The sequence below is a fragment of the Sorex araneus genome, chromosome 4, assembly GCF_027595985.1.
Source record: "Sorex araneus isolate mSorAra2 chromosome 4, mSorAra2.pri, whole genome shotgun sequence".
Lineage (NCBI taxonomy): Eukaryota > Metazoa > Chordata > Mammalia > Eulipotyphla > Soricidae > Sorex > Sorex araneus.
Genome location: NC_073305.1, coordinates 193,051,663 through 193,075,195, shown reverse-complemented (window position 1 = coordinate 193,075,195; position 23,533 = coordinate 193,051,663). Strand labels below are relative to the sequence as shown.

Below are 23,533 nucleotides of genomic sequence, written 5' to 3'. Positions count from 1 at the left end.
TGCCAGACTCAGACCCTGTGGAACATTCTAGCATGTTCCCCTGACCTTATGGGTGCCCCTGGGGTAGCTCTCAGGACCCCCTTGTCTTTTCGCAGATCTTTGGAAGGTCAGGGGTGGCTGAGTCGGATGTGAACCCTGTTCCAGGAGGGCCCCCCACTCCCCGACGTACTGTGGGGTGCAGGGCAGTGGTGGCCGGACTCACCGCTGCATTTTCTTCCCTGCAGACGGCTTCTACCTGCCCACCCCCGGGGCTCCCAGCGCCCTGCACACCCTGGGACCCTCGCGGCCCCCCGGCGGCCACTCGTCAGCGGGTTCGGCCAAGAGCTCGTCGTCGCGGGAGCGCTCCAGCCGCGGGGTGGAGGCGCCCCCGCTCTTCAGCAAAAAGGAGGCCCGCGCGCGCGAGGACGCGCCCCGAGGGGTAGTGGACCTGACCCAGGAGGCCCGCGGGCCCCCGCGCCTCGCCGAGCGCCTGTCTCCCGGCCTGGCCGAGCCGGGGCTGCGGGAGGCCAAGGGCAAAGCGACCCCAGGCGGCCCGGGCGCCAAGGAGGCGGCCCGGCGCGCAGACCCGCTGCCGCACGGCGCCCGGCCCTGCCCGTCCCCGCTGCCCCCGCCGCTGCCACCCGGCCCGGGCAAGGGGCCGCCCGGGGCCTTCACGGCACCGCCGCCGCCCGCCAGCGTCTACACCATCTTCCCCACAGCCGGGGCGCGCGAGCCGGGCCGGGAGCACCGCGTGGTGGCGCCCACCTTCGTCCCCTCGGTGGAGGCCTTCGACGAGCGCCCGGGGCCCATCCAGATCGCCGCACGGGCCCGGGAGCGCGAGGCTGGCCGGCCCGGCGTCCTGCAGGCGGCGCCCGGGTCCCCGAGGCCCCCCGACGCGGCCCCCGAGAAGAGCTCAGTGATCCGGTCGCTCAAGCGGCCGCCACCCGCGGAGGCCCCGCCGGCCCGGACCGCGCGCGCCTCCCCCGACCCCCGCGCCTACCTCCCGACCAAGGACCTGCTCAAACCCGAAGCCGAGCCGCGGGCATGCGAGCGTGTCCTCCGCGGCCCGTCCGCCACCTCCCAGCAGCCCGCCAAGCTCTTCAGCCTGGAGCCCGCGCGGCCGCCCGGCGGCCCCGAGCACAAGTGGAAGCCCTTCGAGCTGGGCAACTTCGCCACCACGCAGATGGCCGTGCTGGCCGCGCAGCACCACCATGCCAGCCGCGCCGACGACGAGGCTGCAGCCAAGAAGGCCTATCTGGACCCGGGGGGCGCACTGCCCCGCGCGGCCGCCACCACCTGCGTGCGCCCGGGCGCCCCCGACCTGCACAGCGAAGCCTCGGCCATGCAGAGCCTCATCAAGTACAGCGGCAGCTTCGCCCGTGAGGCCGCCGCCGTGCGCCCCGGGGGCTGCGGCAAGAAGAGCCCGTTCGGGGGACTGGGCACCATGAAGCCCGAGCCCGCGCCCACGGCTGGCGCCGCTCGCTCCCAGGCCCGCCTCCCGCACCCTGGCACCCCGGCCAGCGGCGGAGGCCGGCAGCTGAAGAGGGACCCTGAGAGGCCCGAGAGCACCAAAGCCTTTGGGCGGGACGGCCCCGGGGCCCAGGGCGAGGCCGAGGTGCGGCACCCGCCCGTGGGCATCGCAGTGGCCGTGGCGCGGCAGAGAGACAGCGGCCGCCTGGCACCAGCACCCGCTGACCAGGAGCGCACCCTGCCCCTGAGCAGCGTCAAAGGTGGGTCTGGGTCCCCGCCCCCTCTCTTCCTTCTCTTTTTTTCTTGCTTTTGGGGGCTGAAGCGATAGCACAGCGGGTAGGGCATTTGTCAACCCGGGTTCAATTCCTCCGCCCCTCTCGGAGAGCCTGGCAAGCTACCGAGAGTATCCCGCCCGCACGGCAGAGCCTGGCAAGCTTCCCGTGGCATATTCGATACATCAAAAACAGTAACAAGTCTCACAATGGAGACGTTACTGGTGCCCACTCGAGCAAATCAGCGAGCAACGGGAGGACAGTGCTACAGTGCTTGGGTCACACCTGGCAATGCTCAGGGGTTACCCCTGGCTCTGCACTCAGGGATCACTGCTGGCGGTGCTTGGAGGACCCTATAGGATGTCAGGGTTCGAACCCAGGTTCAAGAGTTGAAGGCAAACGGTGCAAAGCAAGCGCCCTACCTGCTGTGTTACCGCTCCGGCCCCTTTTTCCTTCTTTGGTTTTTGGATCACACCCCGTGATGCCAGGAGCCGGGGCGCAGGGATTGAACCCACATCAGGCATGTGCAAGGCAGGCGCTCTCCCTGCTGTGCTGCCTCTTTGCCCCCCGCCCGTATTTTCTCTCCCTGGTGGGGTGCAGAGGTGATTGCTTTGTCCCTTTCCACCTTCCGTGGGCAGGTTCAGGGCTGTGCCGAGGTGGGCGTGGCAGCAGCTGGGGCCCTGGCCGGGTGCCTCTTCGCAGCGTAGGTTCCTGCAGGAGAGCTCCTGCTGTGCCCAGCAGTGCTCCTGGACACTCCCAGCCGGGCCCTCGGCCAGGGGTCACCCGTGACGGTTCGGAGGCCGTGAGGTGGGGTCCCTTCCGCTGTGGCAGTGTCTGTTTTGTTGCTTAGCGGTTTGGGCCACATCTGGTGGTGCTTGGGGATGACTTCTGAGTCCGTAGGGGACTGTGTGGGTGGCCGGGCGGAGGCTGGACAGTTGCATGCAGAGCCAGGTCCTGCCGCTGTTCTCTCTCGCCCCCGGGGTGTTCCACACCTTCCCTGGGGCCTCTTCCCCCTGTGGACATTTCTGGGTTTTTTGACCACACCCAGCAGTGCTTGGGGCTCTGCGCTCAGAAATTACCCCTGGCCGGGCTCAGGGGTCCTCTGGGTGCTGTGTGCTCTGGCCCTGGGTGTTGCTGTTTTCTTTGCTTGGGGGCTACACCCTGCAGGGCTTGGGGTGTGGTGTGCTGCTGAGGTAGAAGCCGGGCTCCGTGTGCCCCTCTGCGCCATCCCCCATGTGCCCTTTCTTTCTTTCTTTTTTTTTTTTTTCTGGATCACACCTGGCTATGCACAGGGGTTACTCCTGGCTCTGCACTCGGAATCACTCTTGGTGGTGCTCAGGGGACCATGTGGGATGCTGGGAATCGAACCCGGGTCAGCCGCGTGCAAGGCAAATGCCCTCCCCGCTGTGCTATCGCTCCAGCCCCCCGCCCCCCTCCCCGATGTGTGCCCGTCTGCGCTGTCCCAGAACCTTGACTCCCTTCTCCTGGGTTTGGGTGGAGACTACAGTGCTGAGTGTTGCTGGAGCATTGTTTGCGGAACACACCTGGCGATGCTCGGGTTACTCCTGGCTCTGTGCTCAGGGATCACTCCTGGCGATGCTCAGGGTGCCATGTGGGGTGCCTGGGATGGATCCCTGCAAGGCCAGTGCCCTCCCCACTGTCCTGTTGCCCCGGCCCCTATTTGGGGCGTTTGGTGGAAGTCTGGACTTGTTCCCACGAGGTCAAACCCGCTCTGCCACCTGTGTAACCCCCCAGTCTCTTCCCCCACTTCCTGTCCCTGCAGAGCCCCCACTCCCATGTCATGTCCCTGGAGCCAGAGCTCTTCTCAGAGCCCCCCAGCCCCAGTCAGAGCACCCCATTGTGAGTGAACACCTGGGCCACCTGCCTTCACTCCCAGGCTTGTTGGTGGCCTTGGGGTCACGTCCCACGTCCATCATTCCCTGTAACCTGGCTGCTGGCTCAGCCCAGGGCCTGTCCAGGACCCTCAGGGCACCTCCCCGTGGCCCCGGTGCTCAGGGCTTACGGGACCCCTGGATTCCGTGCAAGCCGCGGTCCGGGAAAGGATACCCTGTGTGTCTGTGACCAGCCCAAGGTCTGCAGTGGCCACCAGGGGCGGGCAAGCTCTACCCCGGCACCGTCTCTCCCACATGCTCCTGAGCTGGTGCCCCATTGGGGGCACACGGTTTCAGGCACTCGCCCTGCCGTGACGAGCACTTCCCTAGGGGCACTCAGAGTGGGAGCATGTGGGAGAGTGGGGGAGGGTGTCGGAGGGAGGAGGAAGAGGGAGTCAGGGCGGTGGAAGAGGGTCAGAGGTAGGAGGGAGGGGTTGAGGAGGGGGTTGGGGAGGGGGTCTGAGGGAGGAGGGAAACTGGACTCGCCCTCAGACTCCCAGACACGGGGTCTTCCCGCCCAGGGCAGCGCTGCCTGTTCCTGACCTGGGTCCCCTGGTTTGCGTGTCTGTGCGGCCAGTGTGCGGGTGGCTTCCTGTTGTGCCGAGCCCCCTTCCAGCACTGTCTGTCGGGGGAGCGTGAAGATCAGCGGCGCTTGGGGTCGTTGGGTCGTGGTTGATGCCGTGAGAGGGCGTGTCAGGGAGTGGGATGGTGATGGACAGGAGAGCTTCCTGGAGGTGGTGGCACGTGAGCCACACTCGGATGGGAAGTGTATGGCCAGGGAGCAGAGGCTGGGCAGCTGGGCTGGAGGGGACGGAGGCACAGGGAGTGGGCGCAGCAGGAGGCCAGGGCCTGGGCTTCAGGAGATCCCGGATGGTGGGGCGCCCACAGGCCCCTGCTGTGCTCCTGACCATTTTGGGCATGGCCCTTGGAGCCTCCTCCCAGTTCTCCCTCGGGCGGGGTCCGAGTCCAGCTGTTCTCTAGGGGCCTGCCTGGGGTGGTCCGGGCCACTCCCTGGGAACCGACGGCCTTTCCGGACTCGAAAACAGTCCCCTCCACCCCTGCGACAGCCCGGTGGGCCTCACCCCTTTGCTCTGCAGGGCACGGCCGCGCTGACGGGGACTGTGGGGACGAGCGGGCCCGGCTCCGGGAGGACCGGCTGCTGGCACGGCTGGACCGGGACCAGGAGAAGCTGCTGAGGTCAGTGCTGGGAGGGGCGGTGACCTTTGACCTCTGGGGTTCTGGGGGCGACCCTCTCCTCTCCATGATCCGGGGTCCCTGGAGGGTCCTGACGTGTTTGTCCCCTTTGCAGAGAAAGCAAGGAGTTGGCCGACCTGGGCCGCCTGCACCCCAACGGCTGTGCTGCCAACGGCCTGAACCCCAACCTCATGGTGACGGGGGGCCCTGCGCTGGCCGGCTCGGGGCGCTGGTCGGCCGACCCCGCCGCCCACCTGGCCGCGCACTCCTGGCTGCCGCGCTCCAGCAGCGCGTCCATGTGGCTGGCGGGTCACCCGTACGGTGCGTCTGGGGCCTCTGTCTGCTGGGGGTGCCCCTGCTGCCCCCCGAGGTGGAGTCTGGGCCCATGGGCGGCACAAGGGCCCAGCCCTGACGCGGCCTCGTCTCCCCTAGGCTTGGGGTCCCCTGCCCTGCACCAGGGCATGGCGCCTGCCTTCCCCCCGAGTTTGGGGGGCTCCTTGTCGTCCGCCTACCAGTTCGTCAGGGATCCCCAGTCGGGCCAGCTGGTGGTCATCCCCGGCGACCACCTGCCTCACCTGGGTGAGCGGGGCAGGGCCGGGGAAGCGGCGGGCGGGGGCGGGGGCTCAGCCGGCCGGTGGGCTCACTCACGCCTGGCTCTGCCCGCAGCGGAGCTGATGGAGCGGGCCGCGCCCCCTCTCTGGCCGGCCCTGTACCCGCCGGGCCGCAGCCCCCTGCACCACGCCCAGCAGCTGCAGCTCTTCTCCCAGCAGCACTTCCTGCGCCAGCAGGAGCTCCTGTACCTGCAGCAGCAGGCGGCCCAGGCCCTGGAGCTGCAGCGGAGCGCCCAGCTGGTGGTGAGCTGGGTCTCAGTGGGGGGCTGGTGGTCACAGGGGCTTTCTGGAGGCGGTGAAACTGGGGGGTGGTGCGAGCCAGGGTGAGGGGCGGCTGGAGGCCCGGAGAGGCAGGGGACAGAGTCAGCGAAGTGGCCTGTGGCCTCGGGCCGCGGGATCAGGACGCGCTGATGGGCTGCGAGGGGCCCTGGGTTTGCTGTTTGCCGAGTCCTGCCGGGCTGGGACAGACCCCGGACCCGCACAGCGTCCTGAGACAGGAGAGGAGAGTCGCAGACTGACGCGAGCGCCCCTCGGGCCCTCATGGGTGTCGGGCCATGTCCTGCACCCGGCATCAGCTGCTCGGAATCCTGGGTGCGAGCCTGTGTCCTGCCATCATCCTTGGGGTCCCCTCTGGGAAGGGGAGCAGCCGCCGGCCCTGCTACACCCTGAGGTGACTGCAGGAAGGGGCCGCCTCGAGTGCGCCCCCCACGCACCTGCCGGCTCAGACCCCCTCGGAGCCCAGGCTTGGCTCTATCCCGCTCCTTTACGTCGTTGCCCCGAAGGCAGCGAGGGCGGGGGAGGCGGAGGGAAGGCAGGCGGCGGGCTCAGCAGCTAGCGCCGGGAGGGGCCCCCATGACAAAGCAGCAGCAAAGGGGGTCTCAGGTTGGAGGGCGGGTGGCATGCTGGAGCCCCTCCCCCCATGCCAGTCCCCTGGGCTAGAATGAGCCCCCAGCGGGTTCCTGGCACCTGGCCCCACGCCCTTCCGGGCTTGGAATGCCGCACTTGGTAGCGCTTGTTACACGGGGGACGCCGTGGAACGTCTGTCTCAGCTGCAAGGCTGGTGGCCTTCACCACCGTCCCCTCCCCCGAGCAGGCCCAGGGGACCCCGCAGACGGTGCCGCTGACCCGGCCCGTGGCCCTTTCCCCAGCAGGAGCGGCTGAAGGTGCAGGAGCAGCGGGTGGAGATGGAGGAGAAGGCCAGCAGGCGTGGCCTGGACGCTGCAGGCAAGGCGGCTCTGGCCGCTTCTGGCCCTGGACTGCTGCCCCGGAAACCCACTGGCCTGTCCGCGAGCACGGCCGGCTCCTATGGCAAGGCCGGAAGCCCACCGCCCTCTCCCCGAGGGTCCCCGGTGACTGCCCTGAAGGCCAAGGTCATCCAGAAGCTGGAGGATGTGTCCAAGCCACCCGCCTACACCTATCCCGCCTCGCCCGGAGCCCATCCCGCCTCACCGCCCCCTGCCTCACCGCCCCCCGCACCCAGCATCGCCCGCAAGGAGGAGGCTCCAGAAAACGTGGTGGAGAAGAAGGACCTGGAAGTGGACAAGGAGACCCCCAGCCCCTTCCAGGCCTTGTTCTCGGGTGAGAGACTTGAGCACATACCCATCCGTCCGTCCGTCCATCATTCGAGGGGTAGCTGTGGGGCGCCTTGGGGTCAGGAGTCCATGCCAGGCCGGGACGTGCCTCAGTGGTGGAATCAGGGGAGTGTGTTCAGGGTTGGAGCATGCTGTAAGATTTCACACCGGAGGCTGGAGCGATAGCATAGCAGGGAGGGCGTTTGCCTTGCACGCAGCCGACCTGGGTTCGATTCCTGGCATTCCGTATGTTCCCCGAGCACCCCCAGGAGTAATTCCTGAGTGCAGAGCCAGGAGTGAAAAAGATTTCACACTGGGGAACTGCAGTTAGTGTAGCCTGGAGGCCGCCTGCCTCGCTCGCGTCCAGCTGGGGCTTGGTTCCCAGCACCCCTGAACGCTGCCGGGCGTGGCACCAGAACACAGACATGTTCTCACGCCGGACTTGGTGCTGGCCAGGCCCCAGCCCTGCTGTGCGCACACGTGCTGCTCCCGTGTTGGGCTCCGGTTGCTGCGTGGTCATGGGCCAGGGCTGCCCCTCGCGGGACAGGCTCCAGGCGCCCTCCAGCCGGGCTGGGCCTGGCTGGCTCTGGCCCAGCTCCCCGGCCCTGGTGGGGCCTGGGGGCGCTTTGGGCCGTGTCTAGGCCAGACGTCCCACTGACCTCTGCCCTCCGTGTCCCGCAGAGATCCCACCCGGGTACCCGTTTCCTGCCCTGCCTCCGCACTACGGGCGGCCCTACCCGTTCCTGCTGCAGCCCACCGCAGCCGCCGACGCCGACGGCCGTGCCCCCGACGTGCCGTTGCCCGCTGACGGGCCCGAGCGCCTGGCCCTGTCTCCCGAGGACAAGCCCCTACATGTGTCCCCCTGCTCGCTTCCCGAACGGCTGCGCGAGGACCCGCGGGAGGAGCCGCTGGCCGAGCGGGAGGTGAAGGCAGAGGTGGAGGATGTGGACGAGGGGCCGGCAGAGCTGCCCCCGCTGGCCTCCCCACTGCCCCCCAACAAAACCCTGGCAACCCCGAGCCCTGTGGGCAGCTGCGGAGTCGGCCTCTTGGACACCCAGGCCCTGAGTGTGGGTCCGGGGGCCACGGAGACTTCTGGGGCCCCTGACTTTGCTGATGGGCCGGACGCTCAGGCCGATTCCCCAGACCGGACCGAGTCCTGCACGGCCGCCCCAGACTTGGGGGCACGGCTGACACCCGAGACCCTGGTGGAAGCTAAGGAGGAGCCTGTGGAGGTGCCCGTGGACGTGCCCATGGCAGTGACCTTGGTGGAGGCGGTACCTGAGGAGGGGCTGGCCCCGATGGCCCCCTGTGAGCCCCAGCCCAGCCTGGAGGCAGCGGACAGCGTCGTGCCGGCCGGGGACTCCGAGTGCCTGAGCCTGGAGGCCCGTGAGGCCACCCCACCGCCGGGGGCCAGCAGCTGCACCTACTTCCTGGAGGAGGTGCCCTCCGAGCCCTTCCTGCCCGGCCTGGAAGACCCTCTGGCTGGCATGAATGCGCTGGCGGCAGCCGCAGAGTTGCCCCAGGCCAGGCCTCTGCCGTCCGCAGGCCCCGGAGCCCAGAGCCCGGAGAGGCCAGAGACGCAGAGCCCGGCCCTGGAGCAGAGTGTCCTGCAGGGCATCACGCTGCTGAGCGAGATCGCGGGGCTGGAGCTGGAGCGCAGGAGCCAGGACGCGGGAGGTGAGGCCCAGGCGGCGGGGCTGGGGCTGAGCACGCTCGGCATCTTCGCTGTGGGGCAGACGCCCCTCCGGTGGGCTTGTACACGGTGGCCTGTTCCGTATTCGGGTCTTTGGGGCCCGAAACGCTGAAGTGGCTTAGGGCCAGGCGCGGGGACAGGGATCAGCGTGGTGGCCGCGAGAGAAGGGCTTCAGGGCCCGCTGGGTCTGAGTGGCAGTGCTCGTGGTGCCGCCCGCTCCTTTCTCTCCACCAGCCCCATCATTTCCTGCTCCCAGCCAGGCTCCCTCTTACCCCCTGCTGTGCCCTGCCCCCCTTGATGGAGGGTGTGGGGGGCGTGTCCCTTGCAAGGAGGGGTGGTGGAGAATTCTGAGCTGGACGCTCAAGGCGAGTGCTCTGAGGGCAGGATGGAGAAGGGCGTGGGGCGGGTTCACTCTGCAGCCCACCTCGCGCTGAGGAGACGGTGTTGGCACTGCATATGCGTGAAGTGGCCTACACACATGCACACAGACGCTTGCACACAGCTCCCTCCGCACACACAGCCATGTACACATGCAGTCTACACATGCACACGTACACGCTACACATGTGTGCCAGCCATAGATGCACATACATGCATACTCCCATGTACATACACTTACACACATATGCATCCTCTGTGCAGCGCTTACAGAATGACGTACAGATAGTGCTGGGGCTGCCATGGCTCCACACAGGGGTCCTCTGTGCCCTCCTGTGACAATAGGAGGTACTTCTGGGTGCCCGGAAGGGGAGGGCCAAGGTCGTGGGCAGAGCCCCAGGAGAGTCAGCTCCCGAGGGGCATTTGGAGGTGTGGGAGCAGCGGGACGAGGGCAGGGGCGTCAGACCAGGAGGCATCTGTGGGGTGGCAGTGCCCAGAGCTGAGGAGCAGATGGGCTCTGGGGCCACGGGACGTCCCATCCGGTCCCTGGGTCCCTGCATGTCCCCTGCTCTTGGCAGGGGCAAACGCTGACTCGGATGGCCAGTGTGAGTGGGGGGTGGGGTGGCCCCTAGTGCCACAGCTGGATCTGCGAGGGGAGGCGCTGCGGCCCTGGCTGCACTGCAGGTGCCTCTCCTGGCCCCGGCCCCGGGGTGCCAGTGCTGGCCCCTCGCTGGTGGCACCCACAGCTGGGCACCTGCTGGCCGGGGTCTGCCCTGCGGGCTCTGAGGTGAAATGGAGCAGGGTCTGTCCCTGAGGCCTCACGCTGGGGTCTGCGCGCTCGGCTCCAACTTGGTGGAAGGTTATGACTCCTTCATTGACTCAGATGAGCCACATTCTGAGGTGGTGACGGGTGGGGCGGTGTGTCACCTGACAGCCTGGTGTACCCATCTGCCTTCCCAGAACCTGGGGGCCCAGGGCAGCCCTAGGCCAGTGGCCTCCGTGTCCCTGGAGCCCGGGCCGGCTTGTGGGGGGCGCTGCTGCCACCTAGTGGGCAGAGCCGGCAGCGCGGGCAGCAGTGCCGCTGGCTGGAGGCGGGCCTGAGTCCGTATGTGGAGCAATGGCTGGAGTTTCTCTCAGCATCCGACGACCCAGCAGAAGTGGCGATGAGCTAGAAACTGGAAATGCCGTAGGCTGGGCAGTGAGGGAGTTGGGGGCTGCTGGCCCTGGAAGATGGTGCCCCAGCTGCCTGACTGCCCCTTCCAGAAAGTGGCTGTGGCCCCTAGAAATGGGCCTGGAACAAACGTGAGCGTCCCCTGCTGCTTTGGGCTGGCGTCGCCACGTTGGTAGCTGGCCTTAGCAGTGACTCCCGCTCCTGCAGTGTCTCATCATGGGGCACGTGTGTTATCTGTGTAGACACGTTTCTGGAACCATCTACAGCCCTCCCCTCCACCCCCACTAGGCGTGTCTGGGGGGTTGGAAAAGGTGTTCATTTCCCCGCCCCACTTTCTGCGTTCTTTGGGTGACTTGCCAGACCCCTGGGCCGGACATGGGCTCGCAGAGCCCGGGGAGCGGACACAGCAGCGGGGGTGCCGCTCACCTCCCCGCCGTGTGCAGGTGCCGAGTGCAGCCCCGCCGTGCGGCCGTCCCTCGAGAGCCTGCTGGCGGCCAGCAGCCACATGCTGAAGGAGGTGCTGGACAGCCCCTTCGGGGACCCGCTCAAAAACCTTCGGCTCCCACGGGAGCTGAACCCCAACAAGAAGTACAGCTGGATGCAGAAGAAGGAGGAGCAGGTGGGGCCGGGTGCTGCGTGGGGCGGGGCCGGGGTCCATGGATGGCCAGCGGCCTCCAGCTTCTGCCACAACCCCCCAGCCCTCATGTGTCCCAGCGGGAGGGGCCCAGGACTGTGACCCTTGCTGCCCTTCCCCAGGGTGGCCTACAGGAAGTGGCGGGCAGGGGCTGTGTAGCCCCAGGGAGGGGGGCTCAGGCCGGAATCGCCCTCAGATGTTCGCCATGAAGCCATCCCTGGAGCACATGGACGCCATGGAGCTGGACTTCCGCATGCGGCTGGCCGAGGTGCAGCGACAGTACAAGGAGAAGCAGCGGGAGCTGGTGCGGCTGCAGCGACGCCATGACTGCGAGTGAGTGGCGGGCGGAGGGCCTGGGGACACGCGTCCCGGTGACCTCAGCGTCCCAGCTCAGTGTGTAGAGGGGCCGGCATGCCTCTCCCTCCCACACCTCCTCCCCTGGGCCCTCCCCGTCTGAGTGCCTGTGTCCCTCCTGGGCCACAGACAGGGTAGTAGTGCCACATGTGGCTCTTTAGTCTTGGGACTCGGGCCCGACAGTGTGAGGCAGCTCCGGCAGGGCTTTGGGGGGCGGAGTGGGGGGCTGCAGAGGCTGTCACAGATTCTGTGTGGGGTAGTTGCCCCACAGCTCCGTTTGCATGGAGGCTGCCACGTTGGCTGTTGCAGGCGCCCCCTGGTGGCCCGCAGCCTGCGAGGCACGTAGCACTGCTGAAGTGATGCTTGGGTGGGCCGGGCCAGACATAGCTGGGACCGTGAGTGGGCGGTTCCGGGCGTCCCTGTGAGGGCTCAGCCCAGCCCCTGGGGCCTCCGTCCTCAGCTGGACCTTTGCCCCCTCCCATCCTGGGCATGTCCTTCGCCCTCTCTCCTTGTTCCCGGGCACCTGCTCCTCCCCTCCTGCAGAGGCAGCCCCAGATTCAGTCACTGTCAGGGGTGACCCTGAGCACAGGGCACAGGAACTAGCCCCTCGTCCTGGGCGCCGCTGCTTGTGGCTGCAGTGTGTGTGCAGCACTCGCGGGGACTGTGTCGGGGTGGCAGAGGGTTCGACCTGGCATCTCCTTGCACACCACCAAACATCCTGTCAGAACTCCAGGCCGGTGTCGCCAGACCCGGGTTCCCTGGCCCGCCGCCACACCATCCCTGCTTCCATGCCCAGCTAGCTCTAGGGGTGCTGGCTGGGGTGCAGATGGGCACATCTTGTTCCAGGCCGAGCAGCAAGGCCCTGTTGATGTCCGATGACTCGGAGCTGGGAGGAGGGATGCGGAAGAGACACAAGGGGCCCGACGAGGAGCACGGGGGCCTCGCTGGGACGGGCAAAGCCAGGGGCCGCAGCCAGCCCTGGGATGAGCACGGAGCCTCGTCGGACTCCCTGAGTCAGGTCAGTGTGTGCGGCCGCTCCCGGGCCCTCCCCGGAGGTCAGAGATCGGGGCAGAGAGCCTGCAGACCCCACCCTGCTCGGGCCCTGACCCTCTTCCAAGCCGAGCCATCTGCACATCCTCATGAAATCACGCAAGTTGCTGTTGTTGAATGGATAATTGTCTAATGAGCTTCCCCATGCTGGGGTTTTGGGAACAAAGGGCTCGATGCCATCGTGAGCTGCTCGGGCGTGGGGGAGAGCCGACTCCTGGATTTTTCTTCTTCAGAGCACTGAAATCAGCTGCTTAAGGCCCTTGGCCCTAAAATCTAGCCTGCCCTGGCGGCCAGCCATAAGGCCAGGCTGTGCAGGCCAGAGTCCACGTGAGCTGGGAGGGACGAGGCAGCAGGCCCTGACCCCTACACACGCGCACGCTTCACGGCCTCCCCTCCTGAGGCCACTCGTGCTGGGGTCCAAGGATCCACACAGAGGCGATGTGCCAAGGGGCTGCTTGCCCACACGCACCAAGGCCCCACTGGGAGTATCCCTGAGCGTGGCCGGGAGTGAGCCCTGAGAACAGTGGCATGTGAGCCAGAAACAAAACCAAAAAATGTACCGATGAGGGGCCGGAGAGACAGCACAGGGGTTAAGTCACTTGCCTGGCAGGTGGGTGATCCAGGTTTGATCCTTGGCACCTCACAGTGTTCCCCAGTTCTTGAGTTCTTGCCAGAAGTGAGCCCTGAGCACATCCTGGTGTGACACCTGCCCACTGGGCGTCCAAGGCGCACTCCAGACCGCCCCCGACCAGTCACAGCCAGGGCATCCTCATGCCAGGGCGTCCCCGCTGGGGTCTGGGTATCTTGCCTGGCGCCTCATTCCACCTTCATGCAGCACTGCCTTCTACTTTGGGCGGGGGGGGGGCACTGATGGCCGCAGCCCCACCACCTCTCTTTCACCTTGAGAAGCCCCGAGGGGCTCTTGTGAAGAGGCCAGGGACATCCTCTTCACCTGCCACCCCGTCTTCTCTCTGCAGCTGAAGATCAAGAAGAAGAAGATGGCCAGCGACCAGGAGCAGCTGGCCAGCAAGCTGGACAGGGCCCTGTCCCTCACCAAGCAGGACAAGCTCAAGTCGCCCTTCAAGTTCAGCGAGGCCCCGGCGGGGAAGGCCAAGGCGGGCGGGGGCTGCGGCCGTTACCTGGCGCCCTATGACGGCCTCTTGGTCAAGGACCGGAAGGCATTGGCCAAGGGCCTCGGCCTGTCCCTCAAAGCCTCGCGAGAAGGTAAACACAAAAGGGCTGCCAAAGTCCGGAAGATGGAGGCGGGCTTCAAGGCCAGAGGCCCGCCCAAGCCGGCCCACTCCCCGTTCGCCTCGGAAGTGAGCAGCTTCTACAGTAAGTGGCGCCAATGCTGCACTAGCCCGCGTGCGCGCGGGGTCCTCATCCTCGCCGGAAATGAGGGGGGGCTGGAGGCGGGAATGCCTGTGGACTCGGTGCTGGGGACAGGAGCTATGTTGGTGGCCGTTGGTGGTTGGTAGGAGCGTGTGATTGGCGGGCGCCCATGATTGGCTGGCTGAGGCTCACTCTGCACGTGTTCGCCTTCCGCTTTGTGGCCAGAAATTAATCGGGCTTGTGCTGTCGAGTGGGCGACTGTTGGACTAGAGTCAGAGACGGTGCGGCGTCACTGCTCAGAGGGGCATCTTGTCGCGGTTGCCTTATTGTGGTTGTCAGATGGAGTGTTCGGGGTGCCAGCGCGCGGGGTGCCCCCTCCTGACACGCCGTGCCAGCACGGGAACCTTGTTTATCCTCCCAGGCGGGCGGTGCCCCTTTGTGACCTTTGGAGGCAGATCCCGGAGAGTATCAAGCGACCGGGGCCGCTGAGGACTTGCCCGGCTGGTGGCTCTCGGCTCCAGAAAAAGTGGCTGATGGCAGGCGGCAGAGCCCAGCCCCTGCCGTGAGGGCCGGGTTCCATTGCCGCCAGCAGGTGCAGTTTCTCACGGAGGGGTTGGAGGGGCTGGAGCCAGGCCCACTGCCGTGAGCGAACGTGCATCCTGCTTCTGAGCTGTCGGTGGCTCTGGTGGTGCTGGGCGGGAGGTCGTGCCAGACAGGAAGTCTGCCGGCTGGAGGTCCTGCGGGCTTCCAGGAGGGTTTGTGGGCAGTTCTCAGCTGTGGAAGCAAGCAGCTCCTTCTTGCCTCTCTGCAAGGCCAACTTGGTCTGGCAGAATTGCTCTGCCCCCACCCCAGGCTGTAGCCCCTCCCCCACGCCTGGGGTTGCAGGGTAGGACATAAACCCTGGACTTCCCACCCACTTGTTTTGTCTTTTTGGATGTGGGGGAGGCCATCACAGTGGTACCTGGAGGCTATTCGCAGGTCTGTGCTGCGTGGGGCCGGGGCTTCCTGCGTACGAAGCACAGAGACCCCAAGGGGGCAGCACCTTCGGTTGTTCGGGGGATGTAGCTGGGCAGGTACTGAAGGAGGCCTCCACTTGCAGGTGGGCTGAAGTGAGGCCAGGAGCATCTCAGTCCTGGTAGGGTGAGGTGGGTGGCCCCAGGCTGCTCCCCTGCTGAGCCGTGTCCCTGCCCCGTGTCACCAGGAGGTGTGTGCTGGCTGAGTCAGGGAGCTCCGGGCTGTGGGGCTGTGGGTTCTCAGGGGAGGCCAAGTTAACCTTCCACAGCCTGGGGTGTGGGCCTTGGGAACTGGGGGCGGAGCTTCCGGGGAAACCAGGCCTGGTGGGACTCTCCTGGTGTCCCGGACCCCAGGCCGTCCAGGTCCTGCAGCGGGGGTTTGGTTGGGTGGAAGAAGTAACTGTTTGAGGGAGCAGCCGAAGAGCACTCCTCGAGGGGCCTGGCTGGGGACCCTCCCAGTCAGGCTAGACCGGGGCCGGGGCAGCTGCCCTGAGAACCTGTCGGCTCAGCAGTTCTTGAGGGATCCGTGCTTGACTGGCAGGTCTGTGCTGGCGGGGTCTGCAGCACCGGGTGACTATCCGTGTGTTCGGGGTGCGTGGGGCTGGCGGCCTGTGCCGGCCCGTCCTGGGGATTTCCGCAGCCCCGAGTGAAGCACAGTGAGAGAAGGACGCGCCCAGCCCTGCCGCTTAACCTGTGAAACCTGCTTTGACCACAGATACGGACTCGGAGGAAGAGGACCAGTTCCTGAAGGACGAGTGGTCCCCGCAGGGCCCCTCCAGCTCCAGGCTTACGCCCTCCCTTCTGTGTGGCATGGTGGCCAAGAACAGCAAGCCAGCCGGCGGCCCCAAGCTGGCCAAGCGGGGCCTGGCGGCCACGCGGACCCTAGACCCGAAGCCGGCGGCCGGCAGGAAGCAGCCGTTCTGCTTGCTGCTGCGAGAGGTCGAGGCCCCGTCCCCCTTCAGTGACCCTTCGGAGGACTCCTCTGACCAAGGTTACTAGCTCCACACACAAAATAGCTTCCGTGTTTGCTAGCGAGCGAGTGAGTGAGAGCGAGAGCGCGGAGAGGATGTGCGGGCCGAGGCGCCTAGGCTGCCTCCCCGCCGCGTCTGGGGTGTCGCCCCGTGTCCCGACAGCACCGCCAGCCGGCTCCCCTGGAGCTTTCCACGGACTGTTTTTTTAGTGCTCACTTCCTCCACTCTGCCCCGCCCCGCCGGCCTGCGCCAGGCTGTGTGGCCGGCCGGGCCGGCGGTGGCCTCGAGGGACAGCTTGTACATGGGATCCTGTCGTGTGGGCGTGTGACTTGATGTTTGTACGCGATTTTGGTACTACCGAGCTTTATTAAATATATCGAGTTCATTTTTAACTAAACCCGTGTGGCTCGTCTCTCTTGCTGTGCCCTGCTCCCCTCACTCTCCCCCCCTTCCCGCCTCCCGCCCCGGCCAGCCGGGGAGAAGGACCAGCTGCGCTTCTCTCTGACTCGCACCCCTGGTCGCTCTGGGCATACTCCAGGCTCCGAGTCAGCCGCTCCCCAGCCTCGTCCCGTCCCCCCGCTCTGAGCTCACCCGCCCCACGCCTCTGCCCGGCCCTCCTCTGATCTGACAGCCCTGAAGGCAGTGCAGGGTCCCCGCGTGTCGAGTGGGTGTTGGCTTCACTGCCAAGCGGAATGAGAAGGCAGAGCACTGGCGCTTCGGGGAGGCCACGGGCCGGCTGCCCTCACCCTGCTCAGAGGGGGCCCCTGGGGGCTTCGTGGCCCTGACTTACCCCCCAGCGCCAGAACTCGGCTTCTGCCGCTCGAGGTGTTGGAGCAGCCGGGGGCCCCGGACAGGCTCCCTCTGACCCCAGCGCCTGGGCAGCCGGCCGCGCTCGGCCCGCCAGTGCTCTGCCTTCCGCCCCCTCACCCCTCCTGACAAGCTCCCCGTGGGGTGACCAGAGATGACCCACTCCGGCCCCAGTGTCCACTGAGCAAATGCCCTCGCCAGCCACTCGTCCGAAGCTGCCTGAGCCGGACCTGCAGGCTGTCTGTCCGGGTTGCCCTCTGCCAGGCCCCTCCCCTGGAAGTCAGGGTCCCCGCTGCCAAATTTGGGGGCTCACATGCCCCAGCTCAGCCCCTCACAGAAGTCTCCAGGCGGCTTAGCCAGGGGCTGTCTGCCCAGAGCGGCCACAGGGAGCCGGCGGCCATGCTCCCGCTAAGGGGCCGGGTGTGGGGGACGGGGTGACTGGCGCGCAGGCCTGCTTAGGTCTTAGGGGCCGGGACCTCGCTGGGGTGTGGCTTCGGCGTGCCTGCGCTCCCCTCCTGGCGCTTGCCCTCCCTGCACCCGACCCGACCCATGATGCTTTGAATGTCTGTTTTGGTCTCTTGCATTTGCTCTCACGCTGCACTCTGGACGCAAAGCGAAGGCTGGGAGTAGGCAGACGGCACAGCCGGCCTCTGGGCTGGGGCGGGCCTGGCCCGCTGCGCGTAGGTAGGCGAACCTTCCTCTGTCTCCCCGCCCTCCCCTCGGCCCCGACCCCCCGCGCGGGCTCACCAGCTCAACCAGACCAAGCCCACCCGCCCACCTAGGCACTGAGCCAAGAGGTTTTTGTTTCAGATTTTCACCAAAACCAAAATGTTTTTTCTTCCCCCCCCACCCCGGCTCCTTGCCTGGGGCTTTTGCTCCCCTCACCGTGGCAAGTTGTTTTGTGTTTTCATTATTTTTTGTTTTTTGGCTTGGGGGCCACACCCGGCGGTGCTCAGGGGTCACTCTTGGCTCTGCACTCAGGAATTACTCCTGGCGGTGCTTGGGGACCCTGTGGGATGCCGGGGATTGAACCTGGGTCGGCTGCGTGCCAGGCAAACGCTTTCCCTGCTGTACTATCGCTCCGACCCGCCCCCCGTCCCCCACAAGTTCTTTGGCCCAGAGAAGCTTTCCTGGGCCTGAGACCCACCTCTGCCCCCCGCCAACCCCACCCCGAGGGCAGCAGGGGGCCTTGGGGACGCGCACAGCAGAACACACTCTTCTGTGGCTTCTGCTTTCCCAGTACCCCCTTGGCTGGGACCGGCTGCTCCTGGCTTTCCAGGATGTGAGCCTTCCAGAAACCAGGGGCAGCTCAGAGTTTTGGGGTCCACCGTGGAGCTGCCTGGCGAGGCTCTCCCATCACACCCCCCAGTCCCCCGCCCGCCCCTGCTCAGATTGGCCCACCCCGGAGAAGCCTGACGGGGGCCCAGGCACTGCCTCAGTCTACCTACACTTAAGCCTGCTTTGCCGCTGGGGCCGCCGGGCGAGACGCCCCGTGCTGCCCGCTCGCCAGTGCTCGCCCGCGCGCTGCCTGCCGCCCGCTGCCTCTCCATCCCGCTTCATCCATCGCTCTGGGGCTCCGGGAGCACCCACCCTGCCCCTCTGGGACCCCTAAGCCCTTCCCACTCCCTTCCCCAAGCCTTCCCTCCCCTGAGCCAAACGGATCTGCCCCTTGCTGGCTCCCTGGGGCTTGGGGCATGGCAGGAGAATGTGGACTTGACCTGACCCCTGACCTTCCCGAGCCCCCCACAGTACCCTCATGTGCCCTCCCCTGCCCTCAAGCCAGTCCTGGCCGCCCAGACTGCGGGCAGGGCTGTGGCGGGGAGCGGACCATGTCGCTTGGACAGTCAGGAACCAGCCTGGACCCTAGATAGTGTGTCAGGCAGAGGGCAGATGGGGGTCCTGGGAGCTCAAGGCCCTTCTCAGCTGGAGGGAGCATGTCATCTGGGGTCCTGCAGACACCTCCACCCAGGTTGACCTCTCACCTGGCCGGTTCCCTCTTGCTTTGGGGGGCCCCAGGGCTGAGCATCGGCTCCCCAGGCTCTGCAGAGGTGGTCCCTGTGGTTGGGCCGGGGCTGGGAGGGTCACACGAAGGGAAACCAGGTCCCGAGCACTCTGGGGAGTCAGCTTTGGGCCCCCAGGGCTCCTCAGAGCTTCAGCGTGGGGCACCCCCAAGAAAGATCAAACTCCTCCTTCTCCTGCCACCCGCTCTAAGTCTCCAGCTGGCAGAATCGTCCCCAGGAGCCCGGCCTGAGCCTGGGACACCCCCTCCCTACCCGCTCCCCCCACCCCTGCCTTCATGTTGTATGTTGGGGCGTGTGTGCGTGAGCCGTGGCGAGAGCTGTCTCCTGTCCTGTCGCGTGTCTGTCCCCAGCGCAGGTGCATGTCTGTTTCCCTTCCCAGAAGCCCATTCTGACCCCCAAAGTGGCCGCCCGTCCGCTTGGGCTCGGATGGATGGGCCTGTGGGCCCGGGGCTGGCAGGGGAGCTGCCGCTGCCCCAGCCGGTGAGGAGCGAGGAGCTGGGCCCCCCGGCTGGCGGGGGGTGGCGGGGGGCCAGGCCTGGGCCCTGACTTGCTCCCTGTTTCCCGCCAGATGAGAGCGACGAGGACGCGCTGGACGAGGACGAGGTGGCCCATGGCTGTCGGCTGGGCGCCCGGGAGCCGGCCCTGTCACCAGGCCTGGACGAGAGCGGGCTGGGGCTGCTGGCTCGCTTCGCGGTCAGCGCCCTGCCCAGCCCCCCTGGGGCCCCCCCGCTGTCCGTGGTGCAGCTGGAGGCCAAGCAGAAGGCCCGCAAGAAGGAGGAGCGCCAGAGTCTGATGGGTGAGTGGCGGGGCCGGGCCGGGCCGGGCGGTCCGCAGGTGGGTCCTTCCCAGCACCCCCAGCCTCAGGCGTTACTGCAGCTCCCAGACCAATCCCCGGAGGAACAGGTCACCCGAGCGCGCAGAGGTGTGGAGGGCGCACATCCAGGGGCAACCCCATCTCTTGCTCTGGCCCCACCCCCTGGCCTGGATCTGCCGTTCTGGCAGAGGCCACCCTGCCCAGTGGGGACTGTGGACCTCGGCTGGCCTTAGCAGGGGACCGGGCTCTCTCCCGGCCGCTCCACACATCGGTGGCGGTGCTACGCTGAACTCCTGCCTCCTGCCCCTTCCGGCTGGACTCATGTCCCCTCAGGCAGGCTGGGCCCAGGTGCTCACTCACCCAGCTCCCGGCAGCACCTACCTGTCCCAGCCCCAGGGAGCACCTGGTGTTCTAGAACCTTCTGGCTTTTGACCTTGCCCTAGACATTCCTTTGCTCCATAGGGCTAAGTGACCAGATGGGGGTTCTTTTTCCTGGCCCTGAACAAGGCGGCCTTTTTCCTGGTCCTCGACGGGGTGGCCTTCTTCTTGCCCGAGGCTTCCTTTCTTAGCTTTTTCTGGGTTTTGTATTTGGGGGTCTGCACTCAGCCATCACTCCTGGCAGGGCTCAGGGGACCCTGTGGTGCTGGGACCCACCTCCAGGTCACCTGCTGCTCATCTGCTTGTCTCCACCCCCCTTCTTTCCGTTTCCTCACCGGGGTCCTCCAGATCCTGACCCCTGCGTGGGTGTATGCGCAGCACTCAGGGTGAGGCCCTTGGTGCTGTCCCCGAGGTACTTGCAGGGCCCTTCTGCGTCCTTGACTGGCGCTTGTCAGCTGGCTCTGCTCTTGGCTGCTGCCTTCCTTCCGGCAGACTTCCTTCTCCTTATCACTTTTTATTTTTACTTGTTCTTGGATCACACCTGGCTGTGCTCAGGATCACTCCTGGCTGTGTTTGGGGGACCCTGTGGGATGCTGGGGATTGAACACAGGGTCGGCCAGGTGCAAGGCAAGGGAGTACCTGCTGTCCCATCTCTGATGGCCACACTTCCTGTTTCTTAGTTTTTGATTTGGTTTTTTTTTTTTTTTTTTTTTCGTTTTTTTGGGTCACACCCAGCGATCGATGCACAGGGGTCACTCCTGGCTCTGCACTCAGGAATTACTCCTGGCGGTGCTCAGGGAACCATATGGGATGCTGGGAATCAAACCTGGGTCGGCCATGTGCAAGGCAAATTCCCTACCCGCTGTGCTGTCACTCCAGCCCCTATACTTCTGTTTCTTAAGGTGCAGACTTGGGGGCCTCGTTTTCTTTCCAGACAGTAACACTTTAGTTGCACCTCACGTGCTTGGGACATGACTCAGGCAGACACTTGTCACACAAGCTGCCCAGGGTTGATTCCTGGTACCCACATGGTCTCCCTGAGCACCCCCTGGAGTAGAGCAGCGCCCCCAAGTTAAAGGCCACCCTAAGATCTGTGTTTCCATGTGTAACAGGCCGTGTAGCGTAGCAGCTGCTAAGGTTGGGCTGAGACGCTGTCTCTGGGCGTGATTTCTGTGGGGACAGTCGCAGTGGGAGCGGTGTGTCACCTGGTGGAGCCCAGGGCTGACTTCTGGCTCTGTGCTCGGGGATCACTCCCGGTGTCTCAGGGGAAACGTATGGCTACCCGGGATTGAACCTGGTTGGCCACGTGCAAGGCCAGTGCCCTGCTTGCCGCGTCCCTCCAGCTCGGCTGTTCCCTGTGGAGTCGGCCCCGTATCGTCCCGCAGCCAGTCAGTCTACTGCAGTCGCGCCCTCCTGGGTCTGGCTTCCTGGCTTGTACGGTGATTAGTATCCAGTTCCTCTTTTCTCAGTAAACTGTTACTCAGAGTCATTTTAGCTTCTCAAGAAAGTGGGAGGCCAAGCCAGGGAATTCCCAGATGCGCCCCCTCCGCCCCTGCCCTGATGCACACCCCCCACCCCGGAGGACATTTGCTAGCCCGGGTGAGGTCACCGGCACCCAGGCTTGTGTGACAGACACTGCCTTCTGTGGACCTGGGTGCCGGGGTGCTTTTTGTTTGTTTGGGGCCACACCCAGTGATGCTCGAGGGTTACTCCCAGCTCTGCACTCAGGAATCACTCCTGGAGGTGGTCGGGGGACCATACGGGATGCCGGGGATCGAACTCAGGTCAGCCGCATGCAAGGCAGACGCCCTCCCCGCTGTACTATTGCTCAGGCCCCTCAGAAATTACTCCTGGTCGTGCTGGGGGACCATGTGGGATGCCAGGGACCGAACCGAGTTGGCTGTGTTGGCAAGCAAGCGCCCTTCTCTGGTCCTGAAACAATAAAGTTGTTTATTTACTGAGCGAGGCTTGAGACTTACCCAGGAGGACGGGATGGGGGAGAGAGGAAGTACACGTTCGGGAGAGAACACGGCCGTCTCCAGAGTGAAGATGGGCGAGTGGGCAGCATTCGAGGGGGGACACGGGCTTGGAGAGCGGAACCTCAGGGTCCCGTTTGCTGCCTCAGCCTCCCTGCTGCTCCTCTCGCCTCTTCCTGCCCCCGCAGCCATGGGGAGCCGAGCCCAGGAGTGCTCCGGCTGTGCTCACTCATGGACGGGCCTTCCAGGTCCGGTCGGGGCTCAGCGCTCGTTTCCTTTAGTGCTGGACAGTGACACCAGCTCACCTTGAGTGCTGCCGGGAACCGCTGCCCAGGAAGTGAGTGGCTGTTCATCCCAGGAGACTTTTTTTTTTTTTTTTGCTTTATGGGTCACACTCGGCAATGCACAGGGGTTACTCCTGGCTCTGCACTCAGGAATCAACCCTGGCAGTGCTCAGAGGACCATATGGGATGCTGGGAATCGAACCCGGGTTGACCACGTGCAAGGCAAACGCCCTACCCGCTGTACTAGCTCCAGCCCCGAGACTGTTCTTTCGTTTAGTTTATTGATGATGTTTTCACCTGGCAGTGCTCAGGGGCCACATGGAGATTGGCCTCGTGCAAGGTCAATGCCCTCCCCACTGTTACTATCACTCCAGCTCTCAGTTTAGTTTATTTAGTTTTAATTTTTTGGGGGGTGCCTCCCAGGCAGTCCTCAGGACCCCTTCTCCACAATTCTTGGCCAGCCAGCCTGCACTTTGTGCAAGGGCCCTGTGTGCAGGGGGTGACCCAGGACAGGCTGTCGGGTGGTTCTTAGAGTCTCAGGTCCCAGCTGGTGACCAGGTGGTGACAGGAACCGAACTGAGTTCAGCCATGTGCAAGGTGGGGTCGGAGAACCTGTGACCAATCCGGGTTCAACCCGCAGCATTGCAGAGTCCCTGAGCCCTGCCAGGCACGGCCCCTCAGCACAGAGGGTGTGGTCCGAAAAACAACCAAGGACATATGCTTAACTTCTGTGCTCTTTGTGGGTTTGCTTGCTGTTCTTTTGGAAGCTAGTGACTTTGGGCCATGCCTGGTGGCGCTCAGGGTTGCAGTCTTGGCCTTCGCCCTGTGTGTCGCTCTGGCTCTCAGCTCATGAGAAACCAGCCGATAGGCTGCAGCGTGGCTGGGCCCTGTGCCCTCGGTGCCCGTTCCCCGGCCTGCGGGTCTCGGGACTCGGGGCTGTGAGCGTGAGCTCGGCTCCGCGTGTTCCTCCAGCCCCTCACTTCTTGACAGTCTCATGGAGCAAGACGGCTCCCGTTGTTCCTTATTTCTGGTTTTGGTTTGGGGCTACTCCTGTCAGGGCTCAGGAACCTGAGTGGTGCCGGGAGTTGAAGCAGAGCTTCTTACGTGCATAGCGCGCAGTGAACCATTTCCCCAGCCCTGGGTGAATTCTTTTCCTGAGAATTGCAAGGCAAGCGCACTGTCCACTGTGCCATCCGGCCCCAGAAATGCGTATAGCTCTGCGTGTTGCTCGGCCTCCGCAGCGTCTGCACTCGGGTCTCTCGGAGTCTGTGGCACACGTGTGTTTGCACACAGGACCATGTGACCTGCAAACAGAGCATCCCTCCTGCCTCCCCACGCGTGCATCCTTCCTTTTTCTCGATTAGTGCGTCTGGCTCAGATTCCCAGGCGCGTGTAGAGAGGAGGAGAGTGAGTAGATGGCTTTGTCTTCTGGTGGCCGTGGAAGATGTTCTTTCCCCGTGAACAAAGGGTGGCTGGCTGTCAGTCACGTGGCCGTGGGGTGGCGTCCCCCGCCTTCCCGAGTCCCGGCTCACCCCTGCCCGTGTGTCTGGGTTGTGCTCACATCTGTGCATTTATTATTGTGATGTCCCAAATGAGTTGATTGCTGTATCTTTCCCCTCCATTTTTTTTTTGGAGGGGAATCTCACCCTGCAGTGCTCAGGGCTGACT

The 23,533-nt window shown here is 65.4% G+C and overlaps 1 protein-coding gene across 3 annotated transcripts in view; it reads left to right on the top strand.

Annotated features, from left to right (window-relative positions):
• Positions 1 to 23,533, top strand: part of TNRC18 (trinucleotide repeat containing 18) — a 51,859-nt gene that overhangs the window by 18,630 nt on the left and 9,696 nt on the right. For 2 of the 3 annotated variants that reach the window (XM_055136448.1, XM_055136446.1), the window contains 13 exons: positions 225 to 1,709; positions 4,711 to 4,810; positions 4,923 to 5,128; positions 5,240 to 5,386; positions 5,474 to 5,661; positions 6,567 to 6,996; positions 7,671 to 8,666; positions 10,675 to 10,850; positions 11,062 to 11,198; positions 12,066 to 12,237; positions 13,247 to 13,604; positions 15,330 to 15,605; positions 18,982 to 19,209. In XM_055136448.1, the coding sequence (XP_054992423.1) occupies positions 225 to 1,709; positions 4,711 to 4,810; positions 4,923 to 5,128; positions 5,240 to 5,386; positions 5,474 to 5,661; positions 6,567 to 6,996; positions 7,671 to 8,666; positions 10,675 to 10,850; positions 11,062 to 11,198; positions 12,066 to 12,237; positions 13,247 to 13,604; positions 15,330 to 15,605; positions 18,982 to 19,209 (4,899 nt within the window). The remainder of the gene's footprint in view (positions 1 to 224; positions 1,710 to 4,710; positions 4,811 to 4,922; positions 5,129 to 5,239; positions 5,387 to 5,473; positions 5,662 to 6,566; positions 6,997 to 7,670; positions 8,667 to 10,674; positions 10,851 to 11,061; positions 11,199 to 12,065; positions 12,238 to 13,246; positions 13,605 to 15,329; positions 15,606 to 18,981; positions 19,210 to 23,533) is intronic. The other variant, XM_055136447.1, reaches the window with a different exon arrangement.